The sequence below is a fragment of the Taudactylus pleione genome, unplaced genomic scaffold, assembly GCF_031769625.1.
Source record: "Taudactylus pleione unplaced genomic scaffold, aTauple2 ptg001314l, whole genome shotgun sequence".
In the NCBI taxonomy this organism is placed as follows: Eukaryota; Metazoa; Chordata; class Amphibia; order Anura; family Myobatrachidae; genus Taudactylus; species Taudactylus pleione.
In genome coordinates this window covers 13694831-13713145 of record NW_028285714.1, presented here as the reverse complement: position 1 = coordinate 13713145, position 18315 = coordinate 13694831, and the positions used below count along the sequence as shown (strand labels likewise).

The 18315-nt window shown below is 46.8% G+C and overlaps 1 protein-coding gene across 1 annotated transcript in view; it reads left to right on the top strand.

Moving 5' to 3' along the window:
- The window catches only part of RET (ret proto-oncogene), a 155149-nt gene that overhangs the window by 114376 nt on the left and 22458 nt on the right, over nt 1–18315 (top strand). The window contains exons 7-14 of the mRNA XM_088463107.1: nt 5761–6016; nt 6402–6533; nt 10906–11016; nt 11818–11934; nt 12084–12340; nt 13385–13532; nt 16604–16711; nt 16917–17131. Of these exons, the coding sequence (XP_088319233.1) occupies nt 5761–6016; nt 6402–6533; nt 10906–11016; nt 11818–11934; nt 12084–12340; nt 13385–13532; nt 16604–16711; nt 16917–17131 (1344 nt within the window). The remainder of the gene's footprint in view (nt 1–5760; nt 6017–6401; nt 6534–10905; nt 11017–11817; nt 11935–12083; nt 12341–13384; nt 13533–16603; nt 16712–16916; nt 17132–18315) is intronic.

Sequence of the window (18315 nt, the reverse complement as noted above, 5' to 3'; positions counted from 1 at the left end):
GAATAAACTAGAGCTGAGCGGGTTCGGATTTCTGAAATCCAAACCCCCCCCGATCCGAGGCCGATCCGAGTCAGGCTCGACTTTTCCCGCCTGACTCGGATCTGAAATTCGAGGCAAAACGTCATCATCCCGCCTTCCGGGTCTCGCGGGTTTTGGATCCTATATAAGGTACCCGCGTCGGCGCCATTTTCTCACTCGGCTGTGGACAGTGAAGAGGGAGGGTGGGAGTTAGGGCTGGCTGTGTAGTGTAGTGTAGTGTAGTGTTGTGCTGTGCTGTGCTGTTCTGCGCTGTGCTGCTGTTGTCCATAGGGGCTGTGTCCACTCCAAAGTCCTCTGCAGTGTCCCAGTCCTAAAGGGGTGCTGTAGTGTTGTCCAGGGGTTGCTCTGTCCATCAGGGCTGCTCCCCCCAAGTGCAAAAAAAAATAATATTTTTTCTGTGTTTGTGAATTGTGTGCGCAGTAGCCGCACGTGCATCAACAAAGGAGCAGCGCCAAGCGTGCGCCTGTGTCCCATAAGTAAAGAGCCGGCTGGCTCATTTCTTAAAGGGTGGTGTAACCCACAAAGTGCACTACTCTCCAGCAAAAATAAAAAAATATTTTCTGTGTTTGTGTGCGCCTTAGCCGCACGTATATATCAATATAACATAAATGGAGGAGCAAACTTTCTCCGATAAAAATAAAATAGGGAAAGATCAAGAACCACTTCCTTCTAGTGCTGAAGCTGCTGCCACTAGTTATGACATAGACGATAATATGCCATCAACATCGTCTGCCAAGGCCGATGCCCAATGTCATAGTAGAGGCCACATACAATCCCAAATGACAACGTTCAGGAAAATGACCTTAAAAAAACATTTAAATCATCTGAAGAGAAACGTAAACTTGCCAATTTGCCATTTATGACACGGAGTGGCAAGGAACGGCTAAGGTCTTTCCCTATGACTAGTGTGTGTCATAGTAGTATGACTAGTATGTTCATGACTAGTGGTTCAGCTTCACATGACGATGGAAGCCCTCCTCCCGCTAAAAAAATCAAACGAGTTAAGCTGGCAAAAGCACAGCAAAGAACTGTGCGTTCTAAGAAGATATCACAAATCCCCGAGGAGAGTCCTAGTGTGGTGGCGGTTGCGATGCCTGACCTTCCCAGCACTGGACGGGAAGAGGTGGCTCTTTCCACCATTTGCACGCCCCCTGCAAGTGCTGAAAGGAGCACCCACAGTCCACTTGCTGATATGCAAATTGAAGATGTCACTGTTGAAGTACAACAGGATGAGGATACTGGTGTAGCTGGCGCTGGGGAGGAAGTTGGCGAGGAGGATTCTGATGGTGATGTGGTTTGTTTAAATCAGGCTCCGGGGGAGACAGTTGTTGTCCGTGGGATGAAAAAGCCCATCACGGTCATGCCTGGGCAGAAGACCAAACATTCCACCTCTTTGGTCTGGCAATATTTCTATCCAAATCCGGATAACAACTGTCTTGCCATATGTACCATATGTAAAGGTAAAATAAGTATGGGTAGGGACGTTAACCACCTAGGAACATCCTACCTTATACGTCACCTGCAGCGCATTCATAAAAAGTTACTGTCGAGTTCAGAAACTTTGGGTAAGACTGTAAGCAGTCCAGGGACACCTAAATCCCTTTTTCCTGTTTTATCCAAGGAATCGGTGGATGAGGAGGATGAGGACGACATCTTGCCTCCGTAGAGCCAGTTTGTGCAGGGACACATTAATTGCCAGCTTGTTTTGTGGGGGCCCAAACGAACCAATCATTTCAGCCACAGTCATGTGGCAGACCCTGGCGCTGAAATGATTGGTTTGTTAAAGTGTGCATGTCCTATTTATACAACCATAAGGGTGGGTGGGAGGGCCCAATGACAATTCCATGTTGCACCTCTTTTTTTTTTTCTTTGCAGTATGTACTGTTTGGGGCCTAGTTTTTCAAACTGCCATCCTGTCTGCCACTGCAGTGTCACTCCTAGATGGGCCACGTGTTTGTGCCGCCCACTCGTGTCGCTTAGCATAGTTATCCAGCTACCTCGGTGCAACCTTTTGGCCATAAAAACAATATTGTGAGGTGTTCAGAATAGACTGGAAATGAGTGGAAATTAAGGTTATTGAGGTTAATAATTGAATAGGAGCATAAAAACCCACAAATTCTGTGATTTTAGCTGTTTTTATGCTTTTTTTAAAAAAAATACAGATCCAAAACACAAAACCCAGAACCCAAAACACGGAAGGGTGGTTTTGGCAAAACCAATCCAGATCCAAAACACAAAGAAAGATCCAGATCCAAAACCAAAACACGAAAAGTGGCCGGTGCACACCCCTAGAATAAACTGGTGATTAATTAAAAATAAAGTGAATATTTGTATATGAGCATATAAAAGAGAGGACTTCCTGTCCTCAATTGCAGGAAGCTGTATCTATCATTTGGTCAGTGGCAGCGGCCGTCTTGTTGAAGTCCACATTTGGAGACAGTTTTTCTAAAGGTGCTTATCTTGCTGGCGGCCAGGTACTCTGTAAAGCAGTGTCTCTTATTGGCACCAGACACTACACTTTAGTATACATGAGTTTAGGCCTGCACACATACAGGCACATAATATATAAAATAAACAAACAGACCTAAAAGTCTCAGCACTCCTTGTGCTAATCAGTCAAAAAGCCACAATTTGGGCATGCTCTCCTAGCACATCCTTGGACCCTGGCACAACAACACTGTGGGCGGAATTAAATTATTTTCATAACCTATCGCGCCCGATGGAGCTATTCTATTATTGCTCCTGTCGGGCGCAATCAGCTGCCAAGCGCTACATTTCTGATCGCAGCCCCTGGGGGATGAGAGCTGAAATGTGCGAAAAGTGACATGTTTGGGCGCCCAAACATCACTTTTCGCGATCGCGCCCAGCACTTTGGTCGGGGTTAGCCATTTCACGCGGCTAAACCCGACCACTTTGGGTGCAATCAGCGTGAATCGCTGGCACAATTGGATAGCGGCCCGCAATCTCCTGTCACTTTAGACGGGAGATGCGGGCCGCGAAATCAATTGAATTCCGCCCTGTGTCCTTACTTCCTGGCTGCTACTCAGCACCAGGGCAATGAGCATCAGGCGTGTGGGTTTTAAACCCTTCCTGTGCTCCAGTGATTATTCCAGCTGGGTCTGTGTAAATGTGAAAACCTGGAATTCCACAGGTAATGCAGAACGCACAGGCTTCACTCCAGCGTCCCTTGGAGGGAGCTGATTGTACCAGAATGTGGGTAATTCAGGTGAGAGACAATCCCTCTCACCATTATATATATATATATATATAATATATATATATATATATATATATATATAGCTTTTTTTCAGCAGGAACTCTGGGCCTGATTCAGACCCGGTCGCAAGAGCTGAGCGCTCGCAACCGGGTCGATGGTGGCCCAGAGCGCATGCGCACGATGGAGCCGGCTCCGTCGTGCGCATGCGCGAGACCCGGATAGCGACGGGCAATCCATTGCTCCGGGTCTCGCACCAAAGGGGGCGTGCTGTTGATGTTGAGTGACAGCACGCCCCCTTTGGTGGGCGGGCTGGGGGAATGGATGCCCAGACGGAGGCGTTCCCATGAGAACGCCTACCGTCTGGGTGCGGTCCCACTGACATCACAAGTGATGTCAGTGGGAGAGCTTTCGGCTCTGTTTGAGCCGAAAGCTCTCTGGGGCATGCGGGCACGAGACCCTACCAGACCCTACCAGGGTTTTGTCGCAAGCCCGATGGTCAAGACCATCGCGACCATCACCCTGGCCGCTCGCATTAGCTGTGGGTGGCAACCCACAGCAATGCGAGCGGCCAGGAGGCCGCTCCATTGAAAAAAAAAAGATGCCCTGATTCAGAGTGAGCGCTCTGTTAGAGCGTCTGGCTCTGAATTAGGGCCTCTGTTTCTGAACCTCTCATTAATTATGACATAATGTCCTGGGCTAAAATGTCAATCTATATCTATTGGTCTGTATTATTTGTATGCATTACTTTGTGTTTGTAGAGTTGATGCATTTAATATCTTTGGTTGCGAAAAAAATGCAGTAACAAACTACTTCCTTGTTTATGCCAAATTTTACAGTAAATCATACTTGCCAACTCTCCCTGATTGCTACTATTTCAGGGAGTCTCCCTGACGATCTCCCTGTCTCCCTGAAGAGTCTAGTAATCTCCCTGATTCCATTTTACTCCCATTATGTAGCTGATATATATATATATGTAAAAAAGAGATATATTCATTCAAATGGGATAATTAGTATAATTTCCCTGCATTGGTAATAAGGCACAATGGGGGAGATGTATGAAGCCCAGAAGCGGTATCAGCGCACGGCTCCAGACTGCACGCGGGAATCTCGCGATACTTGCGAGATTTCACGCATGCTCAGTGGAGCCGGCAGGGGCTGACGCGCTGTGGTCTCTAGCGGGTAGCACCAGAGGGGGAAGTTAAAGCTCCCCCTGTCTGGCAGATGAGATGTTTATACATCTCATCGGTAGTGCTTCCTGCTTCACCTCGGTAAGTGCCGCTATCATACAACTACCCCAATGATCCCTATGGCAGGGCCGAAACTAGGATTTTTGTCACCAGGGGCAAGACAGTAATTTGGCGCCCCCCCATGTAATTCCCCCTGCAGTGGTGCCCATATTGTAATGCCCCCATAGTAATGCCCATATGTTAATACCCCCATAGTAATGCCCCTGTAGTGCCCACCATACAGTAATGCCCCTGTAGTGCCCATGCTCCCATATTAATGCCCCTGTAGTGCCCATGCTTTCATAGTAATGCCCCTGTATTGCCCATGCCCCCATAGTAATATCCCTGTAGTGCCCTTACAGTAATGCCCCTGTAGTGCTCATGCCCCCACAGTAATGCCCCTGTGGTAATGCCCCTGTAGTGCCCATGCCCCAATAGTAATGCCCCTATAGTGCTCATGCCCCATTAGTAATGCCCCTTATTGCCTATGCCCCCATAGTAATGCCCCTGTGGTAATGCCCCTGCCCCCATAATAATGCCCCTGTAGTGCAGCTTATTAAAAAAAAAAATACTTACCTTGAACCCCGCTCCTGCATCCAGCATCGCGTCCGGTCCGCCGGCTGCTCCTTGGAACTATGGGGGAGATGTCATGACGTCTCCCCCATAGTGCCCGTGGGAAGAGCCGGAAGCTGGAGTTCGGGAGAGAACTCCAGCCTCCGGCTCCGGCTACACCGCGTCGCTGCAGAGAAGGAGCCGGGCGCCCGCTGGTAATAAATATTACCAGCGGACGTCCGGCTTGGAGCCTCTCTGCAGCGCCGGGCTGGTGGTCACTGGCACCAGGTACAGCGGCTCACCCGGTGCACGTGCACCTCCAGCCCCCCCCTAGTTGCGGCCCTGCCTATGGCCAAATGCTTTTTCTGAAAAGTATCAGTGTGTTTTCATCAACAAATAGATCTTACTAATTACTTTGGGGCTTGTTTACAATTGGATGTAAATACATTTTATGACACGCCCCTCAGATGTAGCAGTACACGCCCACTTTACCGCCGCACTCATAGGTGTTGCTTTCACCATCTTCCTGAATAGCATTTTCAAAAGTAGGCAAGTATGCAGTAGACAACCTTTAACTCTCTTTACTACCGCATCTGCATTCATTTGAAAGTGCATATTTGAGCCTATGTAATAATAATGTGTAGGACATCTTTAGCATTAGCTTTGTGTTGCAGCATGGATGTATCTGAGCTGAACTGTCCTGATATCATCTTTTCTTTTCTTCAGATAGGAAAAGTGTGCATTGAAAACTGCTTCCTGTTCAAAGGTGTCGGCGTGAATTACACTTTGCAGATTCCAAATTCCACACATGCCGTTGGCATCCAAAAGGCAGCAGGGGACATGTCAGCCATTCTCTATGTTAATGATGACGTGGCTTTGGCTAACTACGAAAGTAAGGAGATCCTGTGCACTGTTTCAGTCTACAATGTGCAAATCAAGGTGCCAGTGAAAGCACAAGTCACTATCATATTAGAGGGAACATGTGAGTATCAGTATTACTTTACACCCAGTTTAAAACATGGTATAATAAAACGAAGACTTGGGTTAAGGCAGTGGCTAGTAAGAATTTGTCCCAGCTTTCTCTTAAATAAACCCCTTGGATATTTTATATTTACGTGTGAATGCAGACACGCGTAGCTGCGAGCTTATTTAGGGTTCTAAATGTGGATTCATTTGTAGGAATTGTTTAGAATTATCCATTAAGTAGGCCCCATACTGCTATTGTTTTGTTTACCCAGCTCCTGGAAATACTTGCTTGACTGTTAAGTGTGGTTGTAGCCAACTTACGTTGGCAGTTTGGCATAAAATGGATCACTGTGTGGAATGCCTAAACAATATTTACCTTTTACTATCTCTGTCTGTCTCAGCTATGAAAGATGAGGAAAAGTGTTCATCCTCCGAGAGCTGTTCAGAAAACAAACGCCGATTAGACTGTGAAGAATGTGGAGGGCTGGGTTCTCTGACTGGAAAGTGCCAATGGAGACAGGGGCATGGCAATGGTAAAATGCATTGTCTGGCTACGTTGTTTTAAGGTCTGATGCCTGCTATTGTTAACAAGGTTTTTAAAGGGGCAGAAAACACTTTCTATGTGCCTTAGACACTCAGTAAATGCTCAGGAGTAAAACATTCACCAGGAAATCACCATTTTCTGAAAATGAGGGATGGTCTTTGGACCGGAGGCAATGTACAAGCAGTCTGTGAGGAGATCTGGAAAACCTGCACTGTTAGGGGTCCGTGATGAGTGAAGTTGAGACGGTGACCTGTGGTAACACACAGGGCCTGATTCAGAGCCGGACACTGTTTGCGGACAGTCGTTCTAAAAAAGGGGCTGGCTATTTAAATTGAGCGCTCGCTCTTTACGGTGTGTTGACGCCTCTGTCTGAGTAAGCATTCGAAAAATGCGCTCGCTATTTTGTAAAGACGGCCCTTTGCCGTTTGCATCACACGTCATCTCCGGTATTTATTAGATTAATCAGGAACATCGAAAGGCATCTGAACTGCTCGCAGTGCTTGTAGGATTTTCTTACCGCTATCACTGCAAGCAGTTCAGGCTAAAAGACAACCAAGTGACGTGGTCGATGACGCTCCTTTACTAATTATGCACGCCCATTAAACGCCCTTTTGACAGTTAGGCACGCCTGCGTTCGGATCTCCACTCCCCTGTTTTCAAGCACCTTCCCCTGTTACCACCCACAAACGGTACATTCTGTCAATCAAATTAGCAGCCCCTTGCTGTTTTATGAGCGCACGATTTCCGACTGCAATGACTGGTTTGCGCATGCGCATAACGACTAGGGATGAGCGGGTTCGGTTCCCTGAGAACCGAACCCACCCGAACTTCGGGGATCCGGGGCGATCCGAGCCCAAGCTCGGATCTCCCTGTCTGCCCCGGATCCCTCTCCCGAGGCAAAACCTCGAGATCTGCTGTCGGATCTCGAGGTTTTGCCTCGAGCGGCCATTTAAAAAAAAATGCCTTTGCCTTTAATGGGCAAAGTGCTGATTGGCTGACAGAGCCGTCTGTCACGGCTCTCAGCCAATCAGCATTATGGTGCTCATTTGCATGTAGCACGGACTCGTGAGATCCGTGCTACATGCATCTGTGTGATTGACAGTGACACAGAGCACAGATGGGTCAGTGAGACCCGTCTGTGCTGCTGTGTATTTCAATGACACAGATGCACGCACGGACCAGGAGATCCGTGCTACTTGCATCTGTGTCATTGACACAGAGCACTGATGGGTCCGTGAGACCCGTCTGTGCTGCTGTGGTAAATAAAAAAAAAAAAAACCTGTGTAAAAAGAGAAAAAAATGGCGTCCTCCCCCCCAAAAAAAGAGCAACCAGCCCCGGGCATTAGTGACCCAGTGCTGGGTGTGCTTAAATACAGGGGACAAACGACATAGGGGTCCCCTGTACTTAAACACAACCAGCACCGGGCTAGTCAGAACCAGAGCTGGTTGCCAAAATACGGGGGACAAACGACGTAGGGGTCCCCCGTATTCTGCGCAACCAGCTCTGGGCTCTGATCCGGTCCTGGTTCTGGAAATACAGGGGAAAAAAATGAGTAGGGTTCCCCTGTATGTTCCAGAACCAGCACTGGACTTTTTCTAGCGGGGGGCTGATGCCACAGCCAGGGGAGCCCTTTCACCGGGCCCCCCAGCCGCAGCATCAGCCTTGACCGCTAGTCAGCCCAGGCCGGGGATCCCTGGAGAGCTGGGGACCCCCCCCAATAAAGGGGTCACCCTCTCCAGGGCACCCCAGGCCCAGGCTGATAGCCCGGGGCTATCCCCGCCACCCCTGGTGGCGGTGGGTGGCGGGTTGATTGTGTGGTGTGGTGTAAATAAAGAATATCAAACATTGTCTTTACAAGTAGAACTGCAAGTCCCAGCAAGCCTGCCCCGCATGCTGGTACTTGGAGAACCACAAGTACCAGCATGCAGGGCATTAAGGGCCCACTAGTACCTGTAGTTCACCTGTAAAAAAATGTTTAAAAAAAACACAGGACACACACACCGTCACAGTATAAGTTTATTAAACATACATACACACACACACACACATGTACACATACTCACCTATGTAACCTGTAGCATCGGTCCACTTGTCCGGTAAAGTATCCATAGGGGACCTGTGAAAAAAAACATACTCACCATCTCCTATGCGAGGTTCTGTCCTCTTCGTTCCAAAGTAGGCATCCCCGGACTTGGCAAAAAAACAAAACGAAAACGCGATCCACGAACTTAGTACCGTTCTATAGAACGGTACTTCCCGAATGAGAGCTTAGCGGCGGGGTATCACCATGGAAACCCCGCTGCTAAGCGTTCATTGGCTGAGAGAGGCCATCTCCCGTCTCTCTCAGCCAATGAACGGCTCCCTCCATTGTAGTCAATGCTGGGAGCCGCAAGGTTATTAAAGTTTACCCTGCGGTTCCCACCATTGACTACAATGGAGGGAGCCGTTCATTGGCTGAGAGACGGGAGATGACCTCTCTCAGCCAATGAACGCTTAGCAGCGGGGTTTCCATGGTGATACCCCGCCGCTAAGCTCTCATTCGGGAAGTACCGTTCTATAGAACGGTACTAAGTTCGTGGATCGCGTTTTCGTTTTTTTTTTTTGCCAAGTCCGGGGATGCCTACTTTGGAACGAAGAGGACAGAACCTCGCATAGGAGATGGTGAGTATGTTTTTTTTCACAGGTCCCCTATGGATACTTTACCGGACAAGTGGACCGATGCTACAGGGTTACATAGGTGAGTATGTGTACATGTGTGTGTGTGTGTGTGTGTGTATGTATGTTTAATAAACTTATACTGTCACGGTGTGTGTGTCCTGTGTTTTTTTTAAACATTTTTTTACAGGTGAACTACAGGTACTAGTGGGCCCTTAATGCCCTGCATGCTGGTACTTGTGGTTCTCCAAGTACCAGCATGCGGGGCAGGCTAGCTGGGACTTGCAGTTCTACTTGTAAAGACAATGTTTGATATTCTTTATTTACACCACACCACACAATCAACCCGCCACCCACCGCCACCAGGGGTGGCGGGGATAGCCCCGGGCTATCAGCCTGGGCCTGGGGTGCCCTGGAGAGGGTGACCCCTTTATTGGGGGGGTCCCCAGCTCTCCAGGGATCCCCGGCCTGGGCTGACTAGCGGTCAGGGTTGATGCTGCGGCTGGGGGGCCCGGTGAAAGGGCTCCCCTGGCTGTGGCATCAGCCCCCCGCTAGAAAAAGTCCAGTGCTGGTTCTGGAACATACAGGGGAACCCTACTCATTTTTTGTCCCCTATATTTCCAGAACCAGGACCGGATCAGAGCCCAGAGCTGGTTGCGCAGAATACAGGGGACCCCTACGTCGTTTGTCCCCCGTATTTTGGCAACCAGCGCTGGTTCTGACTAGCCCGGTGCTGGTTGTGCTTAAGTACAGGGGACCCCTACGTCGTTTGTCCCCTGTATTTAAGCACACCCAGCACTGGGTTACTAATGCCCGGGGCTGGTTGCTCTTTTTTGGGGGGGTGCACGCCATTTTTTTCTTTTTTTACACAGGTTTTTTTTTTTTTTTTTTACCACAGCAGCACAGACGGGTCTCACGGACCTGTCATTGCTCTGTGCCAATCACACAGATGCATGTAGCACGGATCTCCCGGGTTCGTGCTACATGCAAATGGGCACCATAACGCTGATTGGCTTCCTGTCTGCCACTGCAGTGCCACTCCTAGATGGGCCACGTGTTTGTGCCGCCCCCTTGTGTCGCTTAGCATAGTCATCCAGCTTCCTCGGTACAACCTTTTGGCCTAAAAACAATATTGTGAGGTGTGAGGTGTTCAGAATAGAGTGGAAATGAGTGGAAATTAATGTTATTGGGGTTATTAATAGCGTAGGAACAAAAAAAGGCCCATTTATGTGATTTTAGCGGGTTTTTTTTATTTTTTAAGAAAAAATCCAGATCCAAAACACAAAACCCAGAACCCAAAACACGGAAGGGTGGTTTTGGCAAAACCAATCCAGATCCAAAACACGAAGAAAGATCCAGATCCAAAACCAAAACACAAAACACGAAAAGTGTCCGGTGCACACCCCTAATAACGACCCATACGCATGCGCAGTTGTGCGAACATCGCTCAGAGTGAACGAGCGGCCGCTTACGAGCAGCTCTGAATCATTTTCCCTTGGAAAATATGAACGAAAAACGTTTACTAAAATCGTTAATTTACTAAATCGTTGTGTTTGTATGCAGCATTATACTGTGTGCATCTTTGTAGTCAGACATGGTAAAAAATGAGAAATGTCTGTGTATTAAAACTATTAATGGGGATTGTATACTTTTTTTTTTTTGCTTCATACACAATTTTTCACTTCGATCTTTCTTTTTTTGACAGCTATCACCAGAAACTATTCTACCTGCACACCAAGTATCCTCACCTGCCCTGATGGCATCTGTGATGCTGTGGAGCGCAAAAACCCAGCTATCTGCCCCCAGGACTGCACAAGTGCGTCTTCCATCTTTTATTTTATTTCATAGCTGCCTCAGTACCACTCTTCAACATTGCCATCTCATGTATAATGTAGCTTACACACAAATAAGCTGCATATTTTATTTTTTATAACTATGAAAGTGACTTGCAATGTTATTTCTGACTTTATTTAATTGTCTACTTATTATTTACTAAATATCACATCCATCCTACCTGATTTACAAGTTACAGCAACCAAAGGTAGCTGTTCTGTCTCCAGGCATGAAAATGGCCTAACTCCGAGGTTCCCAAACTCGGTCCTCAAGGCACCCTAATGGTCTTAAGGATAACCATGCTTGGGTACAGGTGACTTTCATAGTGCCTCAGTCTTTTGGTTTAACCATCTGTGCTTAAACATGGATATCCTTAAAACTTCTACCATTATGGTGCCCTGAGAACCAAGTTTGGGAACCTCTGGCCTAACCTGTATATATTATAGCTTACCTGTCTGGGAGCCATAGTTGTTTGGTTTTTGGATGGTGATGCCAGGTGGTTACAGTAGGATTGGGTTCATGTCCTGGTGCAAGTACAACTATAGGGGAGCTTTTAATGTTGAAGGTCGTATTGAGAAAATATATCCTAAGTGTTTAGAAATATATAATATCGATCTCCCCAAAATATAATATTGGTCAGTTTTGGTCTGATCACCTCTTAAAATGCAGTGTCAGTAGTCTCCTAGCTTGTGTTACCTGGTCTATACCAAGATAAGGAGCGCCTAATTCCTAGACATTTACCATATCCAGAATATTTTTGACACTATTTACTTTTTTCATCCAGACTTGGCAATCGTTGGTGGACATGAGAGAGGATTTCCCTCTGGAATCAAGGAAGGCCACGGCACTTGTTCCTGCTTTCTCCCTGACAGATGCGTCTGTGATGATCATTTTGAGGAAGGTAAGCAATTCATACCGTATATCATTTATAGACAGTCATCATTCTTTGGCCTTATGAAAAATAATTTTAATACAATTCCTGCAATATTAATAATAGGATCATAAGCATGGGAACAGTGTGTTACACATTTGTCCTTTTTTTTCTTGCAGTATCGTTGTGTGATGACACTTGCAAAACAGTTATCGCATGTGGAGTCTTCTTGTCCTTCATAATCTCTGTGCTCCTGTCTTCATACTTTATCCACCGTTACCATAAAAACTCACCAAAGCCCCCAATAGCATCTGCTGAGATGACTTTCCGTCGGCCTGCCCAATCTTACCCAGTCAGCTACTCCTCAACCAACCCTCGGCGTCCTTCTCTAGATTCCATGGAGAACCAGATCTCAGTGGATACATTTAAAATACCAGTAAGTTTTAAAAACTAGTGGTTAGACGTAAGGTACTTGGCTTGTTTTCGTTGCTTACAATCTTGATTGAGTGACATAGCAACCAATCAGCTTCTACCAATCATTATAGAGCATGTACTTGATAAATGCTAGCTAGGCTCATTGGTTGCTATGGGAACTTTTCCATTTGTCCATTCCTACACGCTTTAGACATTTTGATACATTACACCTTGTATTCTTTCCAATTGCAGCATTTCATTAATTCAGTGATGATAAAATTCCTGTTTGTCATCTTGTGGTTTTAGTTATGTCTCCTAATTACGTCTTGCATGAGTTTAGCTTTTTAAGGTATATAAAAACACACTTGTGGCCAGAGCTAGTTGAATAATCTAATTGAGACTATGGGCCAAATGTAATAGGGTGAGAGTTTAGAAAAGTGAGTTTCTGACACTTTTTAAACTTTGCCAATGTTATAGAGTCCAAAAACAAAGTAACAGCGAACTTGCATGTTTTTTTAGACTTAAAAAACTCTCAAGATTTAAAATCTCATTCAGATGTTTTCCCATTTGAAGATAAAACTCAACCAATGTGAGAGTTTACTGCTAAACTCTCACATTTTCTAAACTCTCACCCTATTACATTTGGCCCCATATGTTTCTCAATCGAAGTACTATTCAAATACTTGATTAGTTGGTGAAGAAAATGCTCACTAACCAAAAAAAAGTTAATTTAATAATTAAACTAGTATTAAAATACAGCTAACTCCCATACGCAGGAGGTTTGTATTAATTAGTACAATGTTAGTCCATGTTTTTAAGGGGAAAGTTTTGTTTTAAAATCTATGTTAAAAGAAACAAAATTCTAGAATCTATTTGTGGTGATGCTCAGTATTTTTATTGTCTCTGAAGAGCTGACTATCAGTCATTGCCCAGAGATGGCCATGATTGTAGTCCACAAATTATGTTCTCAAAACTTGTCAAGAATGGAAGTCCTTTCACGCTATTGGCAAAGCAACTGAATATTTGAGTTTAATTGATTTGTCTTCACCTTTGTGTCTCTAAACAGGAGGATCCAAAGTGGGAATTTCCTCGGAAAAACTTGGTGTTAGGCAAAACTCTTGGAGAAGGGGAGTTTGGGAAGGTGGTTAAGGCGACAGCATTCAGACTGAAAGGAAAAGCGGGTTACACTACAGTGGCGGTAAAAATGTTAAAAGGTAAGAAATTAAATGCTAACATAATAACAAATATGCTCAAGTATTATTAGGTAACCAATTATTAGGTAACCTCAGTCGTTTTCTTCCCTTGTACTGGTTTTATTTAAAAACAAAAAAAACTGTTTTGTTACTGAAATTGTTCCATGGAAGATACAGAGAATAAAAAAGAGGGAGCTGGGAATGGGTAGTGCAGTGGCGGAAATAAAGTGGTGGGCCCAGGTGCAAGAATATGATTGGGCCCCCCTATGCAGTGCCCCCAGTAGTAGTGGTCCCCCTATGCAGTGCCCCCAGTAGTAGTGGTCCCCCTATGCAGTGCCCCCAGTAGTAGTGGTCCCCCTATGCAGTGCCCCCAGTAGTAGTGGTCCCCCTATGCAGTGCCCCCAGTAGTTTTGGTCCCCCTATGCAGTACCCCCAGTAGTTTTGGTCCCCCTATGCAGTGCCCCCAGTAGTTTTGGTCCCCCTATGCAGTGCCCCAGTAGTAGTGGTCCCCCTATGCAGTGCCCCCAGCAGTTTTGGTCCCCCTATGCAGTGCCCCCAGCAGTTTTGGTCCCCCTATGCAGTGCCCCCAGTAGTTTTGGTCCCCCTATGTAGTGCCCCCAGTAGTAGTGGTCCCCCTATGCAGTGCCCCCAGTAGTAGTGGTCCCCCTATGCAGTGCCCCCAGTAGTAGTGGTCCCCCTATGCAGTGCCCCCAGCAGTAGTGGTCCCCCTATGCAGTGCCCCCAGTAGTAGTGGTCCCCCTATGCAGTGCCCCCAGTAGTTTTGGTCCCCCTATGCAGTGCCCCCAGTAGTTTTGGTCCCCCTATGCAGTGCCCCCAGTAGTTTTGGTCCCCCTATGCAGTGCCGCCAGTAGTAGTGGCCCCCCTATGCAGTGCCCCCAGTAGTAGTGGTCCCCCTATGCAGTGCCCCCAGTAGTAGTGGTCCCCCTATGCAGTGCCCCTTATACAGTGCTCCCAGTAGTAGTCCCCCCTATGCAGTGCCCCCAGTGGTAATCCCCCCTATGCATTGCCCTATACAGTGCCCCTAGTAGCGCCCCCCTATGCAGTGTCAGTGCCCGTGCCCCTTACTTACACACAGACACACACACAACTTACCTGAATCCCCGCTCCTGCCGCAACCTCTGCTGTCCGCTCCTCCCGGCCTGCTCTGCACTATGGGAGAGACGTCATGACGTCTTTCCCATCACCCCCTGCAGCGGGAGCCGGAAGGCGGAGCTTATGAGAAAGCTCCAGCCGGCTCCCTCTGTGGACTCAGCAGCCAATGAGAGTCTGTCTGACTTTCATTGGCTGCTACAACATACACACAGCCGCCGCTGGCGGAGGTGTGTTTGTTACTTTGTAGTGCTGACTGCTCTCACTGTGTCCGGGAGACACTGGCAGTGGGTGCAGCAGCTACGGGCCCCTGCACCACGGCAGGCCCCGGAGCAAGCCACCGGCTGCACCGCCGCTAGTTCCTCCACTGTAGTGGATATATCAGGATACATTAGTATTATTTGTAGAGACATCTCATTCATTGCCAAGGAATATCCATAGCAAACAGGTTGTTTCTAGTTAATTGAGACGTCTGACGTCTATTATATAGATATAATGGGAGAGTGAAGGGGAATCCAGGTTTTTCCCTAGAAAGGGGTTCTCTTGATTGCGTCAGGATGGAGTGAGGTTGTAGGTGTGTTTTAGAGTGAGTGTTTGTGAGGTGTGATTATTTTGGAGGTGCAATAACTCTATTACTCACATAATGAGTGAACCTGGCAGATGCAATTGGTTTGAAAGGGAGGTTTACCTAAACAAGTGTGGTATATAGAGATCAAGTGCTTGAAGGTGAACTTTAGTCTAGTAAGGGACTAATTTGGGATAGTCACTCTCTATGGGAAGCAGGGTGTTCTGATTAGAATCGTAACTAGACTTTTTGGTGCCCTGTGCCAGAAAGAGCATTGGCGCCCCCCTCATCAAGGGACATAATGCACCCAAAAAAGGGCCATGGCTTCATGGGGAAGGGCCAGGGAAGAGATAGGGGTGGCCAGGACATGCTGGGGATGAAATAAGAGGAAGCTACAAGCAAGAATGATAATAAACAGAAATTTGACAGGGCCAAACAGCGCCCCCTGACCTGTGGTGCCCTGTGCCATGGCACCGGCCGCACTACCCTAGCTACGGCCCTGGTTCTAATTATCTTATACTCCTCAGGGTCCAGTATCTTCCCTGCATCCTCCTCCTACTGTTCTCATGTGTCCTTTTATCAGTTGATTCTATTTTTAGTTATAGTTGATATAATGCATTGTTGATATTAAGTATTTAAAGGAACAGTTAGGGTGTCAGACATTCTATTGGTGAGGATTGCATAATGGAAGCTGGTATGTGCAGAGACTGGTGCAAAGATCAAATATGTAAATATTGCTAGTGAGGTCACCATTGCCATCAGGTACCTTATTAAGAAGTTTTGGGCCCGTCTGAACTTCCTTCTAATTCATTAGCTCCCAAACCACTCTCCATCCTTATAATTAGTTGGAGTGGTGGATAGAAGCTTGGAGTCCCTTTCCCCAGCAAGCCGTGTTGTCTCATCCTTTCTCTGAGAGAACAGAAACTGCAGAGTTTCCCTACCCACATAATTTTGATTCTGGATCCCTGGAATGCAGCTTGCACACGCAGTATTCCATGGATTCAAGCCACTTGCAGGTACCGTTCTCTTTGTAAGCCGAGAGGCCAACTTTAGTGAAATCAGTAAAGGACTAGGGCAATAGGTGGTGTGGGAGAGTGTTTAGAGTGAAAATCTCCATTAAGTTTGATGGGTAAGCGTTAGGCCATGTGTAATATTTATCATCATTCCACTTTTAGAACACAATGTGGTATAATACAATTGCAGGAGTGTTGCCAGTGTTTCTGTGACAGTACCTTTACTTACACAGGTGCCCTACCAGGCATGCTTTTGTCTAATAAATCCTGATATTAAAAGTACCATGCTATTACATATTGTGGCACAGACTGCAGAATTAGGGACTGAAGCAGACTTCAGCCAGATATCTCGTACAGAACCTTTAGACTACACTGCATAACCCAGCTGCTCTCTCTCTTCACAGAAAGTGCCTCCCATAGTGAGTTGCGGGATCTTCTCTCAGAGTTCAGCCTCCTGAAGCAGGTTAATCATCCACATGTCATCAAACTCTATGGGGCCTGTACACAAGATGGTGAGTAATCCCAATGACTGTAACAATAAATAGTTATTGAAAACTGTACAATTTATTCTTCTGTAGATTAACAGCCTATTGGGTATTTTCAAACCATAACTGCTTTTTATATACAGTGCTATAATAATCATATATACTGTATAAAGTTGCTTACAATGTGATATATATTTATATTATGTATTAACTTTTTTTTTTTTGTATCCAGGACCCTTGTACCTTATAGTGGAGTATGCAAAGTATGGTTCTTTGCGTAGTTTCCTAAGGGAAAGTCGCAAGGTCGGGCCCAGTTCTGTGGGTGGTGACTCAAATCGTAATTCAAGCTATCTGGACAACCCAGATGAAAGAGCCCTAACAATGGGAGACCTCATCTCCTTTGCCTGGCAGATATCCAGAGGAATGCAGTATTTAGCAGAAATGAAGGTAAGCATAGCTGTGATTCGTGGTCACTACTGGAAACTGGTGCAGGAAAGGTGGTCAGGCCAAAGCCTATACAACATCACAGCCCCTCACTAGGCAATAATAGTCCAATAGCAGGCTATTTTTTTTATTTGAGCGTTTAATGGGTAGTGCTGGGCCTGGTAGGGATGAGCCAATATTTTATTAGTATATACTAGGGGTGAGCGGGTTCGGATTTCTGAAATCCGAACCCCCCCGAGCCCCCCCGATCCGAGTCCGATCCGAGTCAGGCTCGACTTTTCCCGCCTGACTCGGATCTGAAATCGAGGCAAAACGTCATCATCCCGCCTTCCGAGTCTCGCGGGTTTTGGATCCTATATAAGGTACCCGCGTCGGCGCCATTTTCTCACTCGGCTGTGGACAGTGAAGAGGGAGGGTGGGAGTTAGGGCTGTGTAGTGTAGTGTAGTGTAGTGTAGTGTAGTGTAGTGCTGCTGTTGTCCACTACTTCAAAGTCCATAGGGGCTGGCTGTGTTGTGCTGTGCTGCTGTTGTTAATAGGGGCTGTGTCCACTACTTCAAAGTCCATAGGGGCTGGCTGGACTGTGTTGTGCAGTCAGTTCTCCATAGGGGCTGTGTCCACTCCAAAGTCCTGTGCAGTGTCCCAGTCCTAAAGGAGTGCTGTAGTGTTGTCCAGGGGGTGCTCTGTCCATCAGGGGTGCTCCCCCCAAGTGCTAAAAAAATAATATATTTTCTGTGTTTGTGAATTGTGTGCGCAGTAGCCGCACGTGCATCAACAAAGTAGTGCCAAGTGTGCGCCTGTGTCATAAGTAAAGGGCCGGCTGGCTTGACCGTTAAAGGGTGCTGTAACCCCCGAAAGTACACTCCAGTCCAAACCAAAAAAAAATTATTTTCTGTGTTTGTGAATTGTGTGCGCAGTAGCCGCACGTGCATCAACAAAGTAGTGCCAAGCGTGCGCCTGTGTCATAAGTAAAGGGCCGGCTGGCTTGACCGTTAAGGGTGCTGTAACCCCCGAAAGTACACTCCAGTCCAAACCAAAAAAAAATTATTTTCTGTGTTTGTGAATTGTGTGCGCAGTAGCCGCACGTGCATCAACAAAGTAGTGCCAAGCGTGCGCCTGTGTCATAAGTAAAGGGCCGACTGGCTTGACCGTTAAGGGTGCTGTAACCTCCGAAAGTACACTCCAGTCC